Genomic DNA, 25,177 nt, shown 5'->3' with positions numbered 1-25,177 from the left:
CCCACTTCGCATTAACCAAATCGTTCCCCCCACCCGCTACAAAATCCCGAAAAAGACAACTCATACTATCACGAATCTTATCGCAAACAGGACGTTGCATCACGAACGCATCCGGATAAATGCCCCATCCGCCCAGCCACCACCGCAATCTTACCTCAAAGCACCGCAAGACCCACTCACATCTCACTGCCCCGAGAGCTCCACCATTCCCCCCGGCCCATTTATCCACTCGCTCCACATGCATTGCCACTCAACTAACCCACGATACGCGAGTCCCTCCACCCATCGTCCAAAAGGACCTAGAAACGTAAACGACCGGCGCGAGGAAACCTCACACCCCATACCAACATGCCCCCGGTTCATTCAACATCCCCGTACCGAACTGCCCTCAACATCCAGCGACCAATAGAGGCCCCCCGCGCACAACCTCTCTCCACCACCGGGTAAGCCGCCCCTAGGCGCGAGACCCAGGACCCACCACCTCCTTCACTAATATCAACCACTGACCCGCGCTTAGTAACCCCTTAAATCACCTCTCCACTAGCCCATGCCCAGTTATCCCCCAGCCCTCCATCTCGAACACAGCAAGCAGCACGCCAACTTACGCTTAGCCTACCCGCCTTTCAGCACGCCTTCCTGCGTTCTCGCATTATCAATAACCCCCACCTCACGAGCCCCAGTCACCATCCATACACCTTTTGTCGTCCCCACGGTTCTCCACCCCTCACACACCCCGCACTGTCCAACACCCTGTCACGCGCCCCCTTCTACCTGTTGCGCCTCCGAACCGTATCTTTCCTGCAAACCGGAAACTACTCGACTGCATCACCCGTTCTTCGCAGTAAAACCAACACACTCCACGCGCCACAAGCCCACCCCCGGCCTCGCTACAACATCCGCACGACCCCAGCGCGTATCAATGCCCCTCCTCAGCCTCCCTCTCACACAACCCGCCTCCCTATGCCATCCCCGACCTGCCAGCTACGATTCCCCACCCGATCCTACCTATGTCATCACCTCGACACGCCCACTCTCCCCCACCAAGCTCCCGGCCTCTCCCCTTCCCGATCCGCCCCAAAACTAGCCATCGATCACACGAGGCCCAGACAGCGCACCCCAAGAAACCCGACGCATTACAGACTCCTACCCATGCTAGCTAAACCACTCCAATTTTCTATAGCCCTCAGCCCACTCCGCTCCTCGCCCACTCCCACGCTCACCCTGTTCCCCACCCTCCGTACGCTCCATCTACTCCCCCTGCCCATCCCAGTGCCCTCCGCCCCCTGTTTCCTGACGCTCTTCCCCCGCCCACAGTCGCACCTCATGCTCATCACCATCGACCCCAGCCCACTCGTTAAGGCCCACCCTGCGCCTAATCTTGCCCTGCGCCCCCCCGGGCGACCGCTTCCCCCCGTCGAGATCATCACCCCCCCCACTTCATGACTTGTAATCCCCCCTCCCTATCTCCGCAACCCAGCCCCCCTCGCTCCCAATGTCCTTTCATTAATACCACTTACCGTCCCCCCGTCCAATACCCGCTCACACCCCACCCTCATCCTACCCAACCGACCCCCTCCCCCCCCCTCTCACCCTCACTCTTGCCTCTCCTCAGCGTGCCCCCACCCGCCTTCCGCCCACCAACAAGCATCCCATCCCCACGCCCCCCGAACCTCTCCCCCAGCTCAACCCGCACCCCCCATTACCAACACGCCTCATACCCCACTACAAAATGTCCACCCCGCGATCGCACTCCCCCCTCCCTCTCACTCCACGCAGATCCTCCAGCTACGCACTCTCCCCCTCGGAACACCAACGGAACCTAACTGCGGCGACACACTCCCCCCGCCAACCCACCCGCCCCTCATACGGTCGCGACTCAAAGACCCCGCTCCGCCTTCCCTCTAGCCCGACGGCTATCAATACAACGACCGCGCGCACCCTTCCTCACAACCGCCCCCCCTCCCACCTTCCATCTCACGTCTCCCTCGCCCCTTCCCCACTTCTCCCAACAAGACCACCCCCCCAACGCCCCACCCCCCCCCCCCTCGACCACCCGCCGAGACCCAGACTCCCACCTCGCCTTTTCCACCTCCACCCCACACTCCCTGCCGCCTCATACCCCTGATCTGCCTAACACTACCGCCTCCCCCGCCACCCGGCGGCCCCCTCCGACCTTAGCTTCTATGCCTCGCCCGTCCCCATCCCGCCCGCACGACTCACACTTTCCCATCTTACCCCAGACACGCGCCCATAACCATCTCCATCTTCAACACAAACCCCCATGCCACTAGTCTAGGTCCTGCCTCACATGCGACCTTTCCCTCGCCCCTCCAGTTTCCCCTCATCTACCCCGCCCACTCCACCCCTTCCTCCCCCCGAACCCCCGCGCCTACTTTCTCCCCTCAGTCCTGACTCATCCCTTCATTCACCAGCGCCCTTCAACTCTCCCCGCTGCCTGTCTCCCCCCCCGCCACCTCCATTCCGCTCCCCCCCCCGCCACCCTTTAGCACCACTGTCCCAACTCCCACCATTCCAAGGCCCCCCCATAACCAACATGCCCGCCGCCTACAGCCGCTGCCAACTTCACCCTTTCCCACCCCTCCTTTCCACCAGTCCAACCAATCGTCCCCGTCTGGCCCCTCCCCCAGTCCTGCCATTGCACTCCCCCACACCACTCTACACCCATTCCCCCTGACACTACCACGCCCTGCCACCCACCAAGCCTTCCCCGTGCCATCTCACCCCCCCTCTGCGAACAAGCCTTGCATTCCAACATCGCCCACTCTCTAGTCCCGCCTCCTCCGAGCCCACCTCCGCACTTCCCGACCCTCTAGCTCACCTCCCCTCCCGCTCCTCCCCCCCCTCTCTCTCCCACCATGCCCCCCCACGCATAACCCCGCTCACCGCCCCTCCTCCCCAGTCTGCGCACCCCCCTCAGTCAGGCCGCCCTCCCCCTGCCAATCACTCATCGCCATACGCCTCCCACGCACCTCCACTCCCGTCTTCCCCCGTCATCGTCCCCTATACACCCTCTCTCTCCCACCTATCGCCACTTCACGGTACTACCTGCCCGTTCCCTCCCACCTCTTCCCCCCACACTTTACTCCCCGCCGCCCCCCCCCTCCCCTTACGGCGATCACACGCTCCACACTCCGCGCCCCCCACCCTTTCTTAACTCCGTACCCCTACCGACTCTCCATTCCAGCCACTCCCAACCCCCTTGCCGGACACCCACCACGCCTCACCCACACTCCCCCTTATACTCTCCACGTACACCCCCCGCATCACCCCTCCCCTCCCATCCCGCCCCCTCACCCCCCAATCCCCTTCAGTTCCATCCCTACCCCCCCTCCCTGTTCTCTAGCCCCATATCATCAGCCCACCCTCACCTCCCCCTCTCCCACCTTCCGATGCCACCCCCACCACCCCCATCCCCCCCCCCCCCACTCATCAATGCCCCTATCTACCCATTCTCCGCCTCCCCCCCCCTGCGCCACGCCTAGCATTTATCTTCCCCCTCACTCCTTCCGCCTCCTCCTTCCTACACTCCATCTTCGATCTCGACCTTCGATTCTAACCGCGCTTCTTCCCCCTCTCCTAGTCCCTCCTCGCCCATCCCCCCTCGCTCCATACCGAGCCTGCGCACTTATCGGACGGCCCACCTCCCTGCCTCTCTCCCTCCCCCCCCACCCCACTGCCTCCATCGCCGCAGCCCCCCACTCACCCGCACCCCAGCCCACCCTGCCGAACACACCCCCTTCCCCACCCCCGCCCTCATCCCAGTCTTCTGCAGGCCAGGTCTTTCCCCGTCTTCAATCCTCCCCCTCCCCCCCTCCCAACGACTAAATTAACCTCCCCCACACCGTTCTTTCCACCCCCTCCGATCCTCACGCCCCCCCCTCCCCCCACCCCCATCTCGCCCGCCCCCCACCAACCCCACCCCAGACGATACGTCCGCCAGCCCCCCCCCACCGCCCCCCACCGCCCCCCCCCCAAACCCCCCCCCCCCAACCGCCGACGCACAACCCACAGCCCCCCTCCCCCACCCACGGGACCCCCCCCCCCCACCCTCCCGTCACACCCCACCCCCCCCCCTCCGCCCCCCACCCCCCCTCCCTCCGAGCCGACCCCCCCAGCACACCACCCATACCACCCCCCCGGCCCCCGAAAGCACCCACTCCCCCCCCGCAGCCGCCCCCCACCACTCCCCACCCCACCCCCGACATGCCCCCCCCCCCCCAGGCACGCCCCCAACGCCCAGCCCCCCCCTCCACGCCCCCCTCCCTGACCCCCCCCCCCCGCTCGCGCTCCCCTCCCCGCCCCACCGCCCACGCCCACCTCCCCCCTGTCCCCGCTGCGCGCCCACAAACCCCCCCCAACACGTACCGCTCCCGACACCCCCCCGACACCGCCACAAGTCCCTCCTTCCCACCTCGCCCTTCCCCCTACTCACGCGCCCACTCCTACATCTTCCACACTCCACTCCCCACCCACCCCCCCTTCCCCACTACAAACGCACAGCCGCCACCCTCCTCCCCCAAGCCCCCACCCCCCCACCCACCCCCCGCCCCCCCCCCACCACACACCCCCCACCCCCCCCAACCCGCCCCCTCCCGCCACCCCTCCCCCCCCCCCCCCCCCCCCTCCCCCCCCCCCCTCCGCCCTCTCCTCTCCCCCCTCCCCCTCCCTCCCCCCTCCCCCAGCCCCCAAACCCCCCCACCCCCGCGAATACACACCCCCCCACACCAGTAGCACCCCCCGACCTCACCGCCCCCCCCCCCCCACCTCGACCCCCCGCCCCCCCCCCCCCCCCCCGACCCCCCCCCCCCCACCTCCCCCCCCATCCCCCTCCCCCCCATTCTCCCACCCATCCTGCCAGAACCTCCTTCCACGCTGCCCCTGCGCCAGCCCGGCCGCACAGTACTCCACCCCCCAACCCCCCCCCCTCCCCCCTTCCCGCCGCCCTCCCCCTGCATCTGCCCGGCCCACGCGCCTCTCCCCCCCTCTCGCAACACTCTTAAATGCCCTTCGCGCCCGTATTTCGCGTTTCTACTTCGCTTTCGTACCTTGCTCACCCAACACTTACTTCTTAATCTGCGCTACTTGCGTCGGTTCCCACCCCCATCACATCCCGGTGCTGCTTGCCCCTCGATACGTTCTACTTCAACCCTTACTCCCACCTTCCCATCGTTGGAGCCCCTACCAACCCCTCCTTCTATTGCGCATTATATTAGACCGATGAACCCCGGCTCCCCTCCCCTCCCTCCACTGCCCCCCGCCACTCCCCTCCAGCCTTGCTGTCTCTCGCTCCTCGCTTTCCGTCCGCAAACGGCAAATCCCCCCCCCCACCCAACACACCCCGCCCACCCCGCCGCACCCCTCCCCCCCCATCGCGCCCCCGCTCACCGCCGCCTCCTCAGCCACGCACCCCTCCGCCGCCCCCCCCCTCTCGCCCCGCCCATCAACCCGCATCCCCCCCTCACCAGCCCGATACCACCCGCCTCCGCCCCCCACCGACCCCCCCCCCACACACCCCCCCCGCCCCTCACACCAGCTCCCCACCTGAGTCCCACACCCCCTCACCCCCCCATCCTCTCATTCCTCCCCCCCCTCCACTCCCCCCACCCAGCCCAGCCCCCCCCCCCCCCATCACCCCCCCCCCCCCCTCCCCTCCCCCCCCCACCCACCAGCATACCCCTTCCCCCCACCCCCCCCCCCCGCCCCCGCCCCGCCCCCACCCCCCCCTGACCCAACCTCGTCCCACGCCCCTCAAACCCCAGCCCCCCTTCCCTTCCCCCTGACCAACGCCGACCCCATCCCAGACCACCCACCCCCCCCCCCTCCCATCGCGCCCCACAACCCCCAAACCTACTTCACCCACCCCCCCCGCACACCTCTCTCCCCCCCCCCCCGCCTCCCCTCCCTCCCTCCCCCTCACTCCCCCCCTCTCTCCCCCGCTCCCCACCCCCCCCCCCCCCCTCCCCCCCCTCCCCCCCCCCCCCCCCGCCCCCTCTCCCCCCCCATCACACCCCCCTCCCCTCACCCACTCCCACCACCAGTCCCCCCAGCGCCTACCCCCCCTCCCCCCCCCCCCACCACCACCCCCCTCCTGCACCCCCCAACCCCCTCTCCCCCTCCACTCAGCCCCCCCCCCTCCTACTCGTCTATCCAGACCCCACCGTACGCCACCCAACAGCCCTCATATCCCCCTCCACACGCGTACCCTCTCCCCCCCCCCCCCACCTCCAAACACCACTCCCCCCCCCCCCCAGTCCGCCCTCCTCCCCCCACCTAACCCTCGCGCCACGCCGCCCCAACCCCCCACCCAAATTCACACCCACCTCCTGTCCTCCACTCACTCCAGCGCTCCCCCTACCCCCTGCCCCCACCCCCCCATACGCTCTCCCTCCCCCCCCCATCCTACCTCTCACGCGCCCCTTTCATCCCCCCTTCACCCACCTCCCCACTCCCCCCCCCCAAGCCACTCCCCACCACCCCCACCGCCCCCCCCCGCCCCCCCCCATTCCCACCCCCACGAACCACAAACCGCCAAAGCACCCCATCTCCCCAACCCCCCCCGCCGCCCAACCACCTCACTCCCCCCCGCCCGCCCCCTACCCCCCTCTCGCCCACCACCACCCCACTCCCCCACCACCACACCCCCACCAACACATCTCCGCCCCCCCTTACTCCCTACCAGGCTGATCCTTCCTCCACTCCCTCCCGCCCCTCCCCGTCCGCCGCCAGTCCCCCGCCCCGACACTTAACCCCCTCGCCACCCCCAACACGGCCCCCCCCCCCGCCACCCGACTCCGCTCCCCCCTCTCACGCCCCCCCGGCCCTCACCTCCCGCGCCCAACCCCCCTCTCCCCCGCTCCTCCCCCCCCCAAACCCCTACCACCCCCCCCCGCACATCCCCACTCCCCGTCCCCCCCCCCCCCCCCCAGACCCACCCGGCGCCCCCGTACTACGCCCCCTCCCCCCCGCCCCACTCCCCCCCCTCAGTCCTGCCGCTCCGACACGCCCGCCCACCCCCTACCCCACCCCCCCCGCCACCCAACTCCCAAAACCTCGCCCTACCCCCCCACTCCCCCCCATCCCCCCCTAATCCCCCTCCGCCTCCACCCCCCCACCCACAACCCCCCACCCCCCCTTCCTCCTCCCCACCCCTCCCACGTCCATCCCCCCTCCACCGTGCCCACTTCCCCTCGCCCCCTCATCCCCCCCCCCACACCCCGCCTTCCCACTAGCCACACACACCACAACTCCCCACCCCACCCGCCTCCCCGCCCACATCCAACCCAACACACAACCCCGCCCCCACCCTCCCCCCGAGATCTCACGCCACCAACCCCCCCGCCCCCCCTCCCCCCACCTCTTCCCAACCACGTCGCACCACATCATCCCCACCCCAGCCCGTCGCGCCATCGCCCCCCACCCCACCTCTTCCCCCGCCCCCATTCACACCCTCCCTCCTCCCCCCCCAACCCCTCTCCACCCCCCCCCGTCCCTGCCCCCTGCCCCCCCCACCCACCGCCCCCCCCCCCCCCCCCCCACTCCCCCCCTCCTCCCCTTCACCCCTCCACCTCCCCACCCCCCCCCACCCCCCCTCCCCCCCCCCCCCCCCCCCCCCGGCCTACCCCACCCCCCCCTCCCCCCCCCCCTCTCTACCCCTCCCACCCCCCTACCCACCCCCCACACTACCCCACCTCCCCACCCCCCCTCCTCCCCCGCCTACACTCCCCTCCCTCCCCCCCCCACTTCCCCCCCCACCCCCCCCCTCCCCTTTCCCTCCCTCCCCCGCTTCCTCCGCCCCCCCCCCTCCCCCCCCTCTCCGCAACCGCTCCCTCCCCCACCCCCCCCCCCCACCCCCACCCCCCCTCCCATCCGCCCCCCCGACCCTCTCCTCACCCCCCCCCCCACCACCCGCCCCCCTCACCCCCTACGTCTCCTCGCCGCCTCCCGCCCCCCTCCCCAGCACCTCTCCTCTCCGACCCCCCCACCCCACCCCCGACACCCACATGCTTGCCTTCATCTGCCCCCCCCCAATCCCCCCGATCCCCCCAACGCCCCACCCCCCCCGTAACCACGTCACCCTCACCACCGCGCTTCCACCCTCCCGCCACAACCCCCCCCCCACCACCCCCTCCTACACCCACCTAACCCCCCCCCACTTCTCCCCATCCCCCTCCTCCTCCCCTCCCCCACTTCCTCCCCTCCCCCCCGCTACCGCCGCACCCCCCCCCCTCTCTCAACCCACTCACCCCCGCCCACACCCCCCACCTCCGCCCCCCTCTCCCCCCTTCACCCACTCCATCATCACCATCACACCCCCATCCCTACCCCAACAACACCTCCAACAGCGACACACCCCCACCCCACATCACAGCCCCACCTAATACCCCCCCCCTACACACACACCCTAAGTCCCCCCCCCCGCCAAACTACACCCCCACACCAGCGCAAACCCGCCCCTCATCGCCCCTCCCCTCTGACCCCCCAAACCCCATCCACACCCACCACTGGACGCAACCGCTCACCACCCCTAGCTGGCCCCCCCACACCCCCCGCTCTCCAACCCCTATCACCAACGTCTCCATCACCCCGCTTCCCCCCCCCCACCCCCCCCCCACCCCCCACCCCCACCCCCAACCCACCACAACCCCCCCACCCCCCCCCCCCCCACCCCCCCCCCCCCCCCCCCCACCCCACCCCCCCCCCTCCCCACCCCCCTCCCACTCCCGACCACCCCCATCCTATACTCCCACCTCTCCACCAGACCCCCCCCCCCCCCACCCCCACCTCAGCCCCCGCCACGTCCTCCCACCACCCCATCTCATCTACCCCTCCTAACCCACACTCCCTCTACACCTCTGCCTCCACCCCCACCCCCCCAACAACCCCCCCCCACTCACTCCCCCCCCCACAACCACACCGACAGACTCGCTCCCCGCAACGCACAGCCCCCTTCCCACATCCACCCCCCTACCCCGACTCCCCTCCCCTCCGCCGCACCATCCCCCGCCCCATGCCTCTCCCCCCACACTCCGCTCCTCCCTCCACTCCCCCACTCGCCCGCCCCCCTACCCTCCCTCATCCCGCCCCCGCCCCCCCCCGAAATCCCCCACCTACTTCCCCCCCCTCGCCACCCCCCCTCCGCCTACCTCGACCACCTCCCTCCGACCGCCCCCCGTCGACCCCACCTCTCCCACCCGCCTCGCCCCCCACCCCCCCCTACTCTCTACTGCCACCCCCCCCCCCCCCCGCCCGCCCTTTTTTTAATACTCTTCTTCTTTTTTGTATTTTTTGTTCTTGTTTACCTTCCTTTTTTTCTCTTATTTATCTCTCTGTTTTTTTCTTTTCTTTTTCTCCCATTCCCCCCCCCGCCCCCCTCACCGCCCTGACCCAACCCGCCTCCCTCCAACCCTTCCGAGCCCCCCGCCGCCACCCCCCCATACCCCCACCCTTATTCATCGAACCTCACCATCCCCCCCACCTCCCCCCCTCACCCCCTCCCCCCCCCCCCCCCCCCCCCCCCTCCCGCTCCCTTCTTCGCTCCCCCCGCCCCCCCCAACCCCCCTCCCCCTGCCTCCCCCACACCCATCCATCCCCCCGCCCCCCCCCCCCACATCATCTAACCACCCCCCCCCCCCCCCCCTCCCCCTCCCCCCCCCCATACCACACCCCTCCCCCATCCCCCTCCTCCCTTCCCCCCCCCCCCCTCCCTCCACTACCCCCCTCCCGCCCACCCCCCACCACCCCCCACCCCTCCGCTCCCACTCCCCCCACCCCCCCACACACCCTCCCCCCCCCCCTCCCCCAGCCTACCTTCATCCCTCTCCACCTCCCCCCCACCCCACCCACCCAGCCGACCCAATCCCACCCCCCTCCTCCACTCCCCCCTCCCCCCCCCCCCTCCCCCCACCGCCGACCTCCACCACCCCCCCCCCCCCCCCCCCCCCCCCCCCCCCCCCCCCCCCCCCCCTCCCCCCCTCCCCCCCCCCCCTCCCCCCCCCCCCCACCCCCCCCCCCCCCACACTTCCCCCCCCCCCCCCTCCCCCCCCCCCCCCCCCCCCTCTCCCCCCATTCCCCCCCCCCCCCCCCCAAATCTCCCCCCCCCCCCCCAACCCCCAAAACCCCCCCCACCCTCGTCCCCCCTCTACCCTACAAACCCACCATCGCAATACCGCCCCATCCCCACCCCCCCCCGACCTACCTCACCCACTCCTTCTCCTCCCCCCCCCCCACCTGCCCCCTCCCCTCACCCCCAAACTTACGCCCCCCCCCCCCCTCCACCCCCCCACCCCCTCTCCCCCCCCTCCCCCCCTCCCCCCTTCCCCCCCCCCCCCCCCCCCTCCCCCCTCACTCCCCCCCCCTCCCACCCCCCCCCCCCTCTCCCCCCGCCCCCCCTCCCCCCACCACCCCCCCTCCCCCCCAACCCGCCCCCACACCCCCCCTCCCCACCCCAACCCACCACCCCCCACACACCCTCACCCCCCCCCCACCCCCACCCCCCCCCCCCTCCCCCCCCCCCCCCCCTCCCCCCCCCCCCCCCCCTCCCCCCCCCCCCCCTCCCTCCCCCCCCCCCCACCCCACCCACCCCCCCCCCTCGCCCCCCCCCCCTCCCGCCTCCGCCCCCACCCCCCACCACCCCAACCACCCCTCCCCCCTCTCCCCCGCCCCCCCCCCCAACCCCCTACCCACCCTCCCCCCTCCCTCCTCCCTCCCCCCCCATCACCCCCCCCCCACTAACCCCCCCCCAAACCCCCATCCCCCCCCCCCCCTCCACCACCCCACTCAACACCATACCCCACCCCCTCCCTCCCCCCCCCCGCTACCTCCCCCCAGCTCCCACCCCCCCCTCCCTCCCACCCTACCCCCCAACAACCACCCCCCCCCCCCCCCACCCCCCCACCACCTCCCCCCCCACACCTCCCCCACCCCCAAAGCCCACGACCCCCCCACCCCCCCGTCCCCCACCCTCCTCCCCCCCCCCCCCCACCCACCCGAGCCCCCACCCCCTTCTTACTTTGGAATTGTTTTTTTTGGTTTTTTTTTTCTTTTATCTTGGTGTTTTTTTGTGCTTTTTGGTTCGTGTGTATCGTTGTTCTATTGTGAGTTATTTTCTGTTTTCTTGAGGCTGTATATTCTTTCCCTTTTATCTTTCTCATTTCGTTTTTTCCTCTCATTAAATTGCTTTAGTTTTATTAACGATCTTCTCATTGTTCGTTTTGATAGTTGTGCTGGTTTTTTTTATTTCGCTTGTTATGTTTGCTTTTATTTTTTGGGGGTCATTATTTATTTTCTGTTGTAGATAGGATAGTGTTCTCTGCCTCCGCCTCCACTGCCCCCGCCCCCTCCCCCCCCCCGCCTCCCCCCCTCCCCACTCCCCTTCCCCTCCCCCCCCCCCCCCCCCCTCTCCCCCCCCCTCCATCCCTCCCCCTCTCCGCCTTCCCCCCCACCCCCCCACCCCTCCCCTTCCGCCCCCCCCGCCACCCCCCCACTCCCCCCTCCTTCTCCCACCCTCCATCCCCACCCTCCCCCCACGTCCTCGCCCCCCTAGCTCATCCCCCCCACTCCCCCCCACTCCCCCCCCCTTCCGCCCCCCACCCTCCCCATGCCGCCCGCAGCATTCCCCGCCCCCCCCCCCCCCCCCTCCCCCCCCCCCCCCCCCCCCCCCCCCCCCCCCCCCCCCCCCCCCCCCCCCCCCCACCCCCCCCCCCCCCCCCCCCCCCCCCCCCCCCCCCCCCCCCCCCCCCCCCCCCCCCCCCCCCCCCCCCCCCCCCCCCCCCCCCCCCCCCCCCCCCCCCCCCCCCCCCCCCCCCCCCCCCCCCCCCCCCCCCCCCCCCCCCCCCCCCCCCCCCCCCCCCCCCTCCCCCCCCCTCCCCCCCCCCCCCCCCCCCCCCCCCCCCCCGACCCTCCCACCCCCCCCCCCCCCCACCACCCCCCCTCCACCCCCTTCCCCCCTACCCCCCCCTCCTCCCACCCCATCCCACCCTTCCCACCCCCCCCCTCCCACCCCCCCACCCCCACCCACCCCTTCCCCCCACATTCCCACCTCCCCTCCACCCTCACCCCCCATCCCCCCCCCCCCTCCCACGCTCCCCTCCCCACCCCCCGCACCACCCTCCTTTCCCCACAACCCCCCCCCCCCGCACTACCCGCCACACTCCCTCTCACCCCTCCCGCCCCCCCCACCACCCCCCCTCGCCCACGACAACCCATGGCTCTACCCCTAGGTCCTACCGCCTCCTCCCCCATCACCTATCCCCTCCGACCACCTTCCCCCCCACCGCGCCCAACCCCACACCCCCACCATCTCCCCCCCCCCCCCAACCCCCTTCAACACCCCACCCCCCCCACCCCAGTCCCACCCCCGCCGAACTGCCACCGGCGCTCACGCCCCCACCACCCCCCCACCACCCCTCCCCTCCCCCCGCCACAATTCCCCCCCCCCCCCCCCCCCTCCCACACCCCACTCCCCCCCCCCCTCCCCCCCACCACCTCACACACCCCCCCCCCCCCGACCCCCCCCCCTCTTCCTCCCCCCCATCACTCCAACAACCACCCCTCCCCCGAAACCCCCCCCCCACCCCCCCCCCCTCGCCTCCCCTCTCCCCCGCCCCGCCTCTCACCCGCCCCCACACTCCCTCCCCACCCCCCCCCCCCCCCCCCCCCCCCCCCCCCCCCCCCCCCCCCCCCCCCCCCCCCCCCCCCCCCCCCCCCCCCCCCCCCCCCCCCCCCCCCCCCCCCCCCCCCCCCCCCCCCCCCCCCCCCCCCCCCCCCCCCCCCCCCACCCCCCCCCCACACCCCCCCCCCCCACCCCACACCCCACCCCCACACCTCCACTTCCCCCCCCCCCCTCCCACCCCCCCCCCCCCACCACCCCCCCCCCCCCCCTCCCCCCCCCCCCCCCCCCCCCCCCCCCCCCACCCCCCCCCACCCCCCCCCCACCACCCCACCACACCACACACCCCCCCACCCCCCCCCCCCCCCCCCACCCCCACCCCACCACCCATCACCCCCCCCCCCTCTACCTTCCCGGTCCACCCCCCCTCCCCCGCCCCACCCGCCCCACCCACCCCATCCTGCTCCCCCCCCGACTACACTCTCCCCACGACCCCGCACCTCTCCCACCACACCACCCTGTCTCCCTGCCACCACCCCCACCCCCCCACCCCCCACCCCCCCCCACCCCCCCACCCACCCCCCCCTCCCCCCCCCCCCCCCCCTCCCCCTCCCCCCCACCCATCCCCCCCCCCACCAGCTACACTCCACACCACACACTACCACCGACTACGCCCACCCCCCCCCCCTCCTACATCCCCCCGCCCCCCCCAACCCCCTACCCCCCCCTCTTCTCCCCCTCCCCCCACCGCCCACCTCTCCCACCCTCCCCCCCCCCCCGTCCCCCGCCCCCCGCCCCCCCGCCACCCCAACCCCCTACCCCCAAAGCCCCTAACCCCCCCCCGCCCGCCCCATCTACCCCCCCCCCCCCCCCCCCCCCCGCCTCTCCCCCCGCTCCCTCTCCCCGACCCTCCCGCGCCTCCCGCTCCCTACCCCCCCCAGCCCCTCCCCCAGATCGCCCCAACTCTCCCTCCCCCGCCTCCCTCCTCCCCCCTTGTTCCTTGATTTTTTCTTTTTTTCTTTTCCTTAGATATGCATATTCTCTTTTTTTATTCTTCCCCCCTGCCCGTCACCCCACCCCCCCCCCCCCGCTCCACCTCAGCGACCCCCCCCACCCCCCCCTCCCCGCCCACCCGCCCGCCCCCAGCCGCCCTCCCCCCACAGACATACAAGCGAACAAGTGATTGACCCCCCCGCCGACGCCCCCCCCACCCCCCATCCCACATACCCCCCAACCCCCCCCCATCAGCTTGCCACCGCACCCCGCCCCCCCCCGAACTCACAGCCCCCCGCGCCTCAACCGCCCCCAGACCACCACACCCCACCTCAACCCCCTCCCCCCACCCAGCACCCCGCCCCCCCTCCCCTCCCCCCCAACCTCTTTGTCTTTTTATGTTATTTTTCGCCACACCCACCCCCACCCTTCACTACCACTACGCGCCCCACCCTCCGCCCCCCCCCCCCCCCACATCCCCCCCGCCTCCTCCCCTCGCCACCCCCACCCCCACCTAGCATACCCACGCCGCCCTCCTCCCCACCAGCAAACATGCATCACTATCTAACAACTCCTACACCAACCCCCCCCTCCCCTCCCCCCCAGCCCCCGCGCCGCACACGCCTCCCCACTCAACCTCCCAACCCTCCTAGACCCACCACACCCCCCCACCACACTCGCTACCCCCTCCCCCCCCCCCGTTCTCTCTCTCTCCACCCCCGCCCCACGCCTCCTCCGACCCCCCTCCCCTCCTCACCCTCGCCCCCCAACGCGCGCCGCGTCCCCCACCCCCCTTCACCCCCCCTCCCCCCCCCCCCCGACCCCTAGTCTCCACCCCCCCTCCCCGCTCCCCACCACACCCCCCCCCCCCACACACCCCACGCAACCACTCCTCCACCCCCCCCACCCCCCCACCCCCGCCACCCCCCCTCCCCCCCCCCCTCCACCCCCGCCCCCCCCTCACACCCCCATCACCCACGAACCACTCTATCGCCACCCCCCACTAGCCCTCCACCCCACCCCCCCCCCCCTCGCCTCCCACACCTCCCCCCTCACCACCCCCGACCACCCGCCCCCCCTCCAACCCACGCCACCCCCCTCTAACCCGCTCCCCCTGCCCCAACCCTCCCATCCCCCCCCCACCACCCCTCCCGCCCTCACCCACCCCCCCCCCTCCTCCCCCCCCTCTCCTCCCAACCGACCTCGCTCACCCCCCCCCTCGCCCCCTCACTCCCACTACCTGCCCCCCCCCCCCCTCAACACATGCCCGCCCCACCCGCCTACTCCCCCCACTACGTCCGCCCCCCCCAGCCCACAATCCCCACCCCCCCCGCCGCAACCCTCCCCCCCTCCTCTCCCCTCACCTCCCGCCCTCCCCCCCACAGCCCCACCTCCCACCCAAAGAACCCCTCCTTTTTTCGATCCCACCCCCACACGCCCACTCCCCCACCCCCCCCCCCTCCCCCGACCGCACCCTCCGCCCACCCCCACGCTCACTCCCGCCCCCCCCCCCCCGGACCCGACACCTCCCCGGCCAATACCCCTCCGCCCTACCCACCCCCCCCCCCTCCCACCCCCCCCCCTACCCCCTCTCTGCGCGCCCCCCCCCCGCAACCCCCACGCCCCGCCCCTCCCCCTCCCGCCCGCAGCTCCTCCCCGCCTCCCCCCCCCCCCGCCCCACGACTCCCCTCCCCCGCCCCCCACCCAAGCCCCCCCCCCCCGCCCGCCACCGCCACCTCCCACCCCCCAAACTCCCCACTCGCACCTCTACCCCCCCTCTCCCCTCCATCCCCCCCCCTCCCTCCCCCCCGTCCCCGCCCCCCTCCCCCCACCCCCCCCCCCCTCCCCCCCCCCCCCCCCCCCCCCCGCCCCCCCCCCCCCCGACCCCCTCCACTCGTCCACGCACCCTCCACCTCCCCCACATCGCCCCCGCCGGCGCACGCGCCCCCCCTCCCCGCTCCCCCGCCCCCCCACACGCCCCCCACCCCCCTCGCGCCCCCTCCACCCCCTCACCCCCCACCCACCCCCAACCCCACCCTCCCACCGCCCCGCCCCCCCTTCCCCCACGCCCCGCCCCCTCACGCCCCCATCCCCCTCCCTGGCCCCGCTCCGCAACCAACACCCGCCACCACCCTCCCACCCCTCGCCGCCCACCCGCCTGCACGACCCCCCCCCCCCCCCCTTGCCACCCCCACTCCGCCCCCCGCACCCCCGCCCCACAGCGCCCACCCCCCCTCGACCCCCCTCCCCCCCTCCCCCTACCCCCCCCACCCTACCTCGCCCTCCCAAACCCCCCACCCTCCGCCCCCCACCCACACCCACCCTCCCCTCCCGCCCACCCCCCTCCCCCCCGCACACTCACCTTTCCACCTCTCCCCCCCCCCTCTCCCCCTCCCCCTACCCACACCTTCCCCCCCCCCCTCTCCCTTCCACTCTCTCCCCTCCCTCCCCCCCTCCCCCCACACCCCGCGCCCCACCACACCGTTCATTCCTCTCCACCCCCCCCGCTTAAACCCCACCACCTCCTCGCCGCTCCCCCCTCTCACCCACGCCCAGCCCCCCCCCACCCTACCTCCCGCCGCCTCCTCACCCGCCCCAGCCCGCCTCCCATCCCCCCTCCCCCCCCTCTCCCACACCCCCCCCCCCCCCACCCCCCCCCCTCCCACCCACCCCCCCACCCCCCACCCCCCCCCCCCCACTCCCCCACCCCCCCCCCCCCCACCCCCCCCGCCCCCCCCCGCCCCCCCCCCTTCCCTCAGCCCACAGCACACCACCCCCCCCCCCACCCCCCATCCCTGCGCTCCCATTCCCCCCCCACACCCTTCCCCCCCCCAACAACCCCCCCCAACTATGACCCCCCCCTCCACCTCACCCGCCCCCCCCCCCCCCCCCCTCCCCCCCCCCCCCCCCCCCACACACCCCCCACCCCCCCCCATCTCGCCCACCCGCCAGCACCCTCCACCCCTCCTCCGCCCGACCGTCCCCCCTCCCCCACGTCGCCCCGCCCCACTCTCCCCCCAGCCCCGTCCCACCCCCTCCACCCACTCCGCGCCCACCATCCGGCACCCTCCCACTACCCCTCCCCGCCTACGCCGTGACCCACCCACACCCCGCCCCCACGGCCCCCAGAACCCACCCCTCATAAGCCCCCCCCCCACTCCCCCTCCCTCCCCCACCCCTCCGACCCACCCCCTCACCCGCCCACCCCCCCCACATCCCTCCGCCCGACCCCCGCCCACCCCTACCGAGCCCCCTCCGCCCCCCACGCCCGCGCACCCCCCACCACCCCTCACACCTCCCCGCCCATCCACGACCCCCAGCCCCCACCCGCGTCCCCCCCCGCCCCTCGCCCCCCCACCCCAATCCCCCCTCCCCCCCGCCCCCACGCCACCACCGCCCCCCCACCAACCGCCGCATCCCACCCCCCGCCCCGCCCCCCCCTCCCCCCCGCCCCCCCCTCAACCAACGAAGCCACCACCCCCGCCCCCCTCCCGTACCCCCCTTTATTATCCTATTGATTTCTTTCTTTTTTTGATAATGTTTTCGTTATTATTTTTCTGTTCTTGTTATTTATTTGTCTTCTGTCTTTGTATGTTGTTTCGTATTGTTTGTTTTTTTGATTTGGTTTTTGTTTTTTTCTCTTTATCACCCTTCCTTCTCCTTGGTTTTTTCTTTGGTCTGGTTTTTGGCGCGTTCTCTCTCTTTGTCATACTTGTTTAGTTTTGTTGTCTGGTTTTTGTTAGTCTGTTCGGGTATTTCATCGTTGTACCTACCCGCATTGTTGTCTCTTTGTTTCTTTACTTTTTTATGCTTTCAGGGGCTATTCCTCCTGTGCTCCCCCCCGCCGCCCCCCCCTCCCCCCCCCCCCCCCCCCCCCCCCCCCCCCCCCCCCCCCCCCCCCCCCCCCCCCCCCCCCCCCCCCCCCCCCCCCCCCCCCCCCCCCCCCCCCCCCCCCCCCCCCCCCCCCCCCCCCCCCCCCCCCCCCCCCCCCCCCCCCCCCCCCCCCCCCACCCCCCCCCCCCCCCCCCCCCCCCCCCCCCCCCCCCCCCCCCCCCCCCCCCCCCCCCCCCCCCCCACCCCCCCCCCCCCCCCTTCCCCCCCCCCCCCCCCCCCCCCCGCCACCACCACCCCGCCCCCCCCGCCCCCCCCCCCCCCCCACCCCCCCGCCCCCCACCCCCCCCCCCGCCCCCCCCCCCCCCCGCCCCCCGCCCCCCCCCCCTCTTCGACCCCCATCCCCCCCCACCCCCCCACCCCCACCCTCCCTCCCCCCCCGACCCCGCCTCACCACCCCCCCACCCCCCCCCCCACCACTTCCCCAACCCGCCACACCCCGCGCATCCCGGCCCACACCCCCCCTCACCCCACCACACAGCACCCCCCCCGATCGCCCCACCTCCCCCGCCACCCACCCCCAGCCCTCCCACCCCGCCCACCGCCAACTCCCCCCGGCCCCCCGCTCCGACCCCCACCTTCCTTCCCAACTCCTCCCCTCTCCCCCCCCCCCACCCCCCCCCGGCCCCCCTCTCCGCCGCCCCCTGCCACCTGCGCGCCCCCACACCCCATCACCCCCCCACCACCACCCCCCCCTCCCCCATCCCCCCCCCGCCCCCCCCCTCCCCCTCCCACCCCCCGCCTCCCCCTCCCCCCTCCCCGTCACCCCCCCCCTCCCCCCCCCTTCCCCCTTCGTCCCCCCTCCCCCCACCCACACACCCCCCCCCCGCCTGTCCCCCACACCCTCCACCACCCCCTGTCTCCAAGCCTTCCCGCCGCCCCCCTCCCGCCCACCCCCCACCCCCCCCACAACCCTCCCCACTCCCCCCCCACCCCAGCCTCAGCCGCCGTCCCCCCCCCCACCACCCCCCCCCTCCCACTCTCCCCCTCTCTCCCTCCCCCACTACTCATCTCCCCCATCCCCCCACGCCACACCCTCCCCCCACTCCAATTCTCCTCCCCCCTTCCCCCCCCCCCCCACCCTACACCTACTCCCTCCCCCCCTTCCCCCTCCTCCACTCCCCTCCCCCACCCCCCCCCCCCTACCCACCCCCACCCCCCCCCACCCCCACCCCCCCTCCCCCCCCACCCCCACCCCCCTCCCCCCCCCCCCCCCCTCTCCCCCCCCCCCACTCGCCCCCCCCCCCCTATCCCCTCACTTCTTCGAACCCCTCCCGAACCCCCCCCCCGCCCACCCACCCACGCCTCCTTCCCCCCTCCCCTCCAGTCCCCCGCTCCCCCCCCACGTCCCCGTCACCCTCCCCCGGCCGCCCCGCCGCCCCTCCCCGCCCCCGCCCCTCCACCGCCGTCCCCGCCATCCCCAGCAACGCCCGCCCACCCCCCCGCCCCTACACTCCCAACCTCCCCACAACCCCGCCCCACCCCCGCCCCGTCACCCCACAGCCCCCCACCGCCATCCAACCCAACCATCCCTCCCCCCCCCCCCTCCCACCCTACCCACTCCCTCCTCCACGCCACTACCCGCACGCTCCACACCTGTACCCATCCACCCCCCCACACCCTCCCCCCGCCCTACGCCCTCTTCCACACCCCGCCCCACCCCCCCCTCCCCCCCACCCACCCACCCTTCCCCACCCCCCTACCCCCCCCTCCACCCTCCCCCCCCCCGTCCCACACCCCCCCCCGCCCCACCCTGCCCCCCCCCCTCGCCCCCCCCCCCTCCCACCGTCCCCCTCCCCCCCCCCTCCCCCCCCCACCCCCCCTCGCCCCCCCCCCACCTCCCCCCACCCTATCTATCCCGTCCGCTCCCCCCACCCCCCCCCCCCCCCCTCCCCCCCCCCCCCACCCCCCCCCACCCCCCCTCCCCCCCCCCTCCCCCCCCTCCCCCCCCCTTCACTCCTCCCTTCCCCCCTCCCCCCCTCCCCCCCCTCCATTCCCAAGCCCCCCTTTTCTCACCACTCTCTACCTCTTTCCCACCATTCTCCCCCTCCCCCCCCCTCGCCTCCCCCCCCCCCCCACTCCCCCCCCCACCCCCCCCCCCTCCATCTCCTCCCCCCCCCCACCCCAGCACCCCGCACCACCGCCCTTCCCCCATCCCCCGCTCCAACCCTCCCCCCCCCTCCACCCCCCCGCACCTCTCACCCTCCACCCCACCGCGAAACCCCCCGCCCGCCTCCCCCCCCCAACCGCCCTAACCCCCCCAACCCCCACCCTCACGGCACTCCCACACCCCTCCCCGCCCCCTTCTCCCCCCCACTCCCACCCCCCCCCGCCCCCCCTCCCTCCCTCCCCCCCCCTCACCCCCTCCCCCTCTCCCCACAACCGCCTCCGCCCTCCCCATACCCCCCCCCCCCCGGCTCCTCCGTCTCACCTGCCCCCCCTTCCACCCCTCCCCACCCCCCCCCCCCACCCCCGCCCCCCCGCCAAATGCTGCCCCCACCCGCCAATTCCCCCCTCGCCCCCGCTATCACCCCCCCCCCCAATCCTCAACCCCATCCTCCCCCACCCCCACACACCCCCGTCCCCCCTCCCCCGCCCCTGAATCCGCCCCCCCCGCCCGCCCCAAAACCCCACATCCCGCCTCCCCCCCACACACTTTTTTCTTCTTTTTACCTTTCTTTTCCTATTGTTTTTTTTTATTTATTTCTTTTTTTTTCATTTTTTCCTTTGCTTCTTTTGATTTCAAGTTTTTTTTTATTTATGTTTTTTGTTTTTGTTTTTTGAGTCATCCTCTTTTTAATTCCCCCCCCCCCCTCCCCCCCCACCCCCTCCCCCCCCCCCCCCCCCCCACCCCCCACACCCCGATCTCTCGTCCCCCCCCCCCCTCACTCCGCACCCCCCCCCCCTCCCCCCCCCCCCCCTCCCCGACCATAGCCCCACACCGCCCCCCTTCTCCCCCCCTCCCCCCGTCCCTCCCCCAGCCTCCATTACCCCCCCCCCCCCCCCACTCCACTCCCCCCCCACCCCCACCCCTCCCCCCCCCCACCCCCACCTCCCCACCCCCCTCGCCCTCCCCCCCCCCCTCCCTCACTCAGCCCCTCTCCACAACCACCCGCGCCCTAACCCCCCTCGCTCCTCCCCCCCCCCCCCCCCCCCACCCCCCCCCCCCCCACCCCCTCTCCCCCCCCCTTCCCTCCCCCCCCCCCTCCACCTCCTGCCCTCCCTCCTCCTAATCCCCGCCGCCACGCCCCCCACACGCCAGTCTACCTCCCACCCCCCTCCCATCTCTCGGCCCCCTCTCCACCTCCACCCAACCCCGCCCCCCACCCGCTGGCACTACCCCAAGCACCACCCACGCCGCCCCCCCGACCTCCCCCCGCAACCCAAACACAAGGCGCCGCTGTCTAGGTTGTGTCCAGCAAGCACGTGGGCTTCATGACAGTGGGCCATCTTTCGGGGAAAACCCGGTCCTGATAGCGAGAGACTGGCATCCATCCCACTTTGAATGGTGCAGCTCTCATCTCTAGGAATTTGGCCGAGTTTCTTAGCCGACATAAGCCTGACAATCCAGGTGGGGACCGGGAGCAGAGACTCAGTCTAAAACGCTTCTCTGCAGTTTCCTTAGAGCCGCCGCCCCCTTCAAACCACATAGAGACTGTGTCTGCCCCTCGAACATATAAATCAAACAAATCAGAAGTTAACAGAAGAGGAGTTATTCATAAAACTTAATAAAAATTAAGACCACTCCTCTTATTGAACAGAAAAACAGAACTGTCAAATGTGGATTATTAAATATTAGGTCCCTTTCTTCTAAATCTCTGTTAGTAAATGATTTGATAACTGATCACCAAATTGACCTACTTTATCTTACTGAAACCTGGTTACAGCAGGATGAATATGTCAGTCTGAATGAATCAACCCCCCTCAGTCATAAAATTATCATGTTCCTCGAAGCACAGGTCGAGGTGGAGGAGTAGCTGCAATCTTCCAGTCAAACTTATTATTAAACTTTCATCCTCAGAACAATTATAACTCATTTGAGAGCCTCACTCTTAGTCTCTCACATACAAACTGGAAAACACAAAAACCAGTTCTACTTGTCATTTTGTACCGTCCACCTGTTCCTTACTCAGAGTTTTTAACTGAATTCCCTGACTTCCTGTCTGATTTAGTGCTTAGATCAGATAAAGTCATTATAGTGGGAGATTTTAACATTCATGTAGATGTTGAAAATAACAGCCTCAGCATTGCATTTCATTCTATATTAGATTCAATTGGTTTCATTCAAAACGTTAATAAACCCACCCACTGTTTTAATCACACCCTTGATCTTGTTCTGACCTATAGCATCGAAATTGAACATCTAATAATTTTTCCCCCAAATCCTGTTTGTCAGATCATTCTTTAATAACTTTCGAATTTAAAATGATGGATCATGCAGCGTCTGGAAGAAAATTCCACTACAGCAGATGTTTATCCGACAACGCTGTTAATAAATTTAAGAAAATGATTCCATCTTTATTTGCATCTATGCCAAGTATAAACATAGTGGAGGGCAGCTGCCTTAATCCTACTCCCTACCAAATTGATCATGTTGTTGACAGCGCTGTAACCTCACTGCGTGAAACGCTTGATTCTGTAGCCCCTCTGAAAAAGAAGCTATTGATTCAGAGAAGACTAGCCCCATGGTATAATTTACATGTTCGTACCTTAAAGCAGGCATCACGAAGGCTGGAAAGGAAGTGGCGTTCCACAAACTTAGAGGAAATTTTTCTAGCCTGGAAAAACAGTCTACTAACATATAAAAAAGCTCTCCGTAAAGCCAGAACTGCATACTATTCATCACTAATAGAGGAAAATAAGAACAATCCCAGGTTTCTTTTCAGCACTGTAGCCAGGCTGACAAAAAGTCACAGCTCCGTTGAGCCCAGTGTTCCCTTAGCTCTCAGCAGTGATGAATTTATGAGTTTCTTTACAAATAAAATCACAACTATTAGAGATAAAATTCAGCAGATGCTTCCTATACCTGCAATAAATGAATCTTTTACTACAGTAGCTCTTGAATCACCTGTAGGACCTCAGTTATGTTTAGACTGCTTCTCTCCTATAGATCTCTCTGAATTTACATCAGTAGTTGCTTCATCGAAATCATCAACGTGTCTCTTGGACCCCATCCCGACTAGACTGCTTAAAGGCACCCTGCCATTAATGAACTCATCTTTATTGGACTTGGTAAATTTATCTCTAGTATCAGGCTACGTACCACAGGCCTTTAAGACTGCAGTAATCAAACCTTTACTCAAAAAGCCTAGTCTTGATCCAGGTGTCTTGGCTAATTATAGACCAATATCCAACCTGCCATTTATTTCTAAAATCCTAGAAAAAGCTGTTGCTAAGCAGCTATCAGACCACTTACACAGGAATGAACTATTTGAAGATTTCCAATCAGGATTTAGAGCACATCATAGTACAGAAACAGCACTGTTGAAAGTTACCAACGATCTTCTCTTAGCCTCAGATAATGGACTTGTTTCGATACTTGTCCTCCTAGACCTTAGTGCAGCATTCGACACCATTGACCACAACATCTTATTACAGAGACTGGAGCATGTGATTGGTATCAGAGGAACAGCGTTAAAGTGGTTCCAATCCTATTTATCGGACAGATTCCAGTTTGTTCATGTCCATGATGAAGCTTCCACACAAACAAAAGTTAGTTATGGAATTCCACAAGGTTCTGTGCTAGGACCGATTCTGTTCACCCTGTACATGCTTCCTTTAGGATATATCATTAGGAAGCACTCTATTAATTACCACTGCTATGTGATGACACTCAGTTATATCTATCTATTAAACCTGTTAACACAAACCAGTTAACCAGACTTCAAGCCTGTCTAACTGACATAAAGGCTTGGATGACCAGTAACTTTTTACTTTTAAACTCGGAGAAAACAGAAGTCATTATATTTGGGCCTAAAAATCTCAGAAATAACTTTTCTAAAATTATAGCTACTCTAGATGGCATAGCCCTGGCCTCCAGCACTACTGTAAAAAACCTTGGAGTTATTTTTGACCAGGACATGTCCTTTAACTCACACATAAAACAAATTTCTAGAACTGCATTCTTTCACCTGCGCAACATTTCCAAAATTAGGAACATCCTGTCTCAAAATGATGCAGAAAAACTAGTCCATGCGTTTGTTTCCTCAAGGCTAGATTACTGTAACTCATTACTATCTGGATGTCCTAATATCTTAATAAAAAGCCTCCAATTAATCCAGAATGCCGCAGCCAGAGTCCTGACAGGAACTAGCAAGAGAGATCATATTTCTCCTATATTGGCTTCTCTTCATTGGCTCCCTGTAAAATATAGAATAGAATTTAAAATCCTTCTTCTCACATACAAATCCCTTCATAATCAAGCTCCTTCATACCTTAAAGACCTCATAGTACCATATTATCCCAATAGACCACTTCGCTCTCAGAGTGCAGGCCTACTTGTGGTTCCCAGAGTTCTCAAAAGCAGAATGGGAGGCAGAGCCTTTAGCTATCAAGCTCCTCTCCTGTGGAACCAGCTCTCAGACTGGGTTCAGGAGGCAGACACTCTCTGTACTTTTAAGGCTAGACTTAAAACCTTCCTCTTTGACATAGCATATAGTTAGGGCTGGCTTCAGGCAACCCTGAACCATCCCTTAGTTAGTTATGCTGCTATAGGCCTAGACTGCCCGAGGACCATCGGTGCACTGAGCTCCCCTACCCCAACCCCCCCCCCCCCCCCCCTTCTCTCCCACCTCATGTATATTCCACCATTGAATGTTACTAACCTTGTGCTCTCTCTCTACCCTAGTTTGTGCTCTCTCCCTCCCTCTCTCTCTTTCTCTCTCTCTCTGTACCTTCTGCAGGTGTCCCTGGTCCTGGAGCTGTTTATCGCTGATGTGCAGTTACTGGCCCCACCAACTTGCAGTGTCTATTTGTTGTTTATTGTTGCTGTTCTTTTCTCTCTGCTCTATCCACTCACCCCAACCGGTCGAGGCAGATGGCCGCCCAAACTGAGCCCGGTTCTGCTGGAGGTTTTTTTTTCTTCCGTTAAAGGGAGTTTTTTCCTCTCCACTGTCGCCAAGTGCTTGCTCATAAGGGAATTGTTGGGTTTTTAGTTTTAGTTTTTGTAAAGTGCCTTGAGATGATTTGTATTGTGATTTGGTGCTATACAAATAAAAATTGAATTGAATTGAATTGAATTGAACACTTCTTAAATCTGTACACTGACTGTTTGACTTGCACAAAACATTGATTTATGGAAAAAAAAAACATGTTTTAATGGTAAAAATGATAAGATAAAGTATGAATTGGTTAAGAGTAACGAAAATTAATTTGAACAGTAATTTAGGGTAATGATCAATTATGAAAATAGTTGTGTTAATTGAACACTTAATGGGTTCTTTTAAATGAAACAGTTACAAATGAAAAAAAACAAACAAACTAGACCACAGCAAAATTAATGCCAGAAAATCACACACACCACTCCTGGAAATGTGAAGACTTGCTCTGAGCAAACGATTTCTATATACATATGTATAATTTAACAGAAAACACGTTAACACAAAAACTCATTCAGTTTACCTTTCCATAAATAAATCCTAAATTAATCTATTAGTCCATATAAAT

The 25,177-nt window shown here is 67.6% G+C and overlaps 3 protein-coding genes across 3 annotated transcripts; all 3 read left to right on the top strand.

The window, feature by feature from the left end:
- The first annotated feature begins 2,308 nt into the window (after window positions 1-2,308).
- Window positions 2,309-11,318, top strand: LOC113130301 (proline-rich extensin-like protein EPR1). The gene is made up of 10 exons (XM_026306797.1): window positions 2,309-2,647; window positions 2,791-3,798; window positions 6,365-6,964; window positions 7,006-7,666; window positions 8,611-8,716; window positions 9,638-9,792; window positions 9,879-10,124; window positions 10,312-10,733; window positions 10,878-11,038; window positions 11,315-11,318. The coding sequence occupies exons 1-10, from the start codon at window positions 2,309-2,311 to the stop codon at window positions 11,316-11,318; spliced, it is 3,702 nt and encodes a 1,233-aa protein (XP_026162582.1).
- Window positions 11,319-11,836: 518 nt separating this feature from the next.
- On the top strand, window positions 11,837-12,925 carry LOC113130284 (uncharacterized proline-rich protein-like; the record flags this gene model as incomplete). The annotated part of the gene is made up of 2 exons (XM_026306772.1): window positions 11,837-11,893; window positions 12,863-12,925. Coding segments are annotated over 2 exons (120 nt in total), but the record flags the coding sequence as incomplete, so codon positions are not given.
- Window positions 12,926-14,884: 1,959 nt separating this feature from the next.
- Window positions 14,885-20,920, top strand: LOC113130236 (basic proline-rich protein-like). Its single transcript, XM_026306693.1, is given in 8 exon segments — window positions 14,885-15,329; window positions 16,751-17,114; window positions 17,439-17,884; window positions 18,115-18,252; window positions 18,380-18,485; window positions 18,631-18,761; window positions 19,216-19,504; window positions 20,542-20,920. Coding segments are annotated over 8 exon segments (2,298 nt in total).
- Window positions 20,921-25,177: the final 4,257 nt, after the last annotated feature.

The sequence above is a fragment of the Mastacembelus armatus genome, chromosome 22 (assembly GCF_900324485.2).
Source record: "Mastacembelus armatus chromosome 22, fMasArm1.2, whole genome shotgun sequence".
NCBI classification, from domain to species: Eukaryota; Metazoa; Chordata; class Actinopteri; order Synbranchiformes; family Mastacembelidae; genus Mastacembelus; species Mastacembelus armatus.
This window is presented reverse-complemented; position numbering and strand designations above follow the sequence as displayed.

Excerpts from the sequence above, each read along its gene's own strand:
- LOC113130301 (XM_026306797.1), top strand. The coding sequence starts at position 2,309 with ATGCGACCTTTCCCTCGCCCCTCCAGTTTCCCCTCATCTACCCCGCCC. Across the intron at positions 6,965-7,005 it reads CAGACCCACCCGGCGCCCCC|TCCTGCCGCTCCGACACGCC; the intron begins GTACTACGCCCC and ends CCCCCCCCTCAG. Across the intron at positions 9,793-9,878 it reads GCTCCCACTCCCCCCACCCC|CCCACCCCCCTCCTCCACTC; the intron begins CCCACACACCCT and ends AGCCGACCCAAT.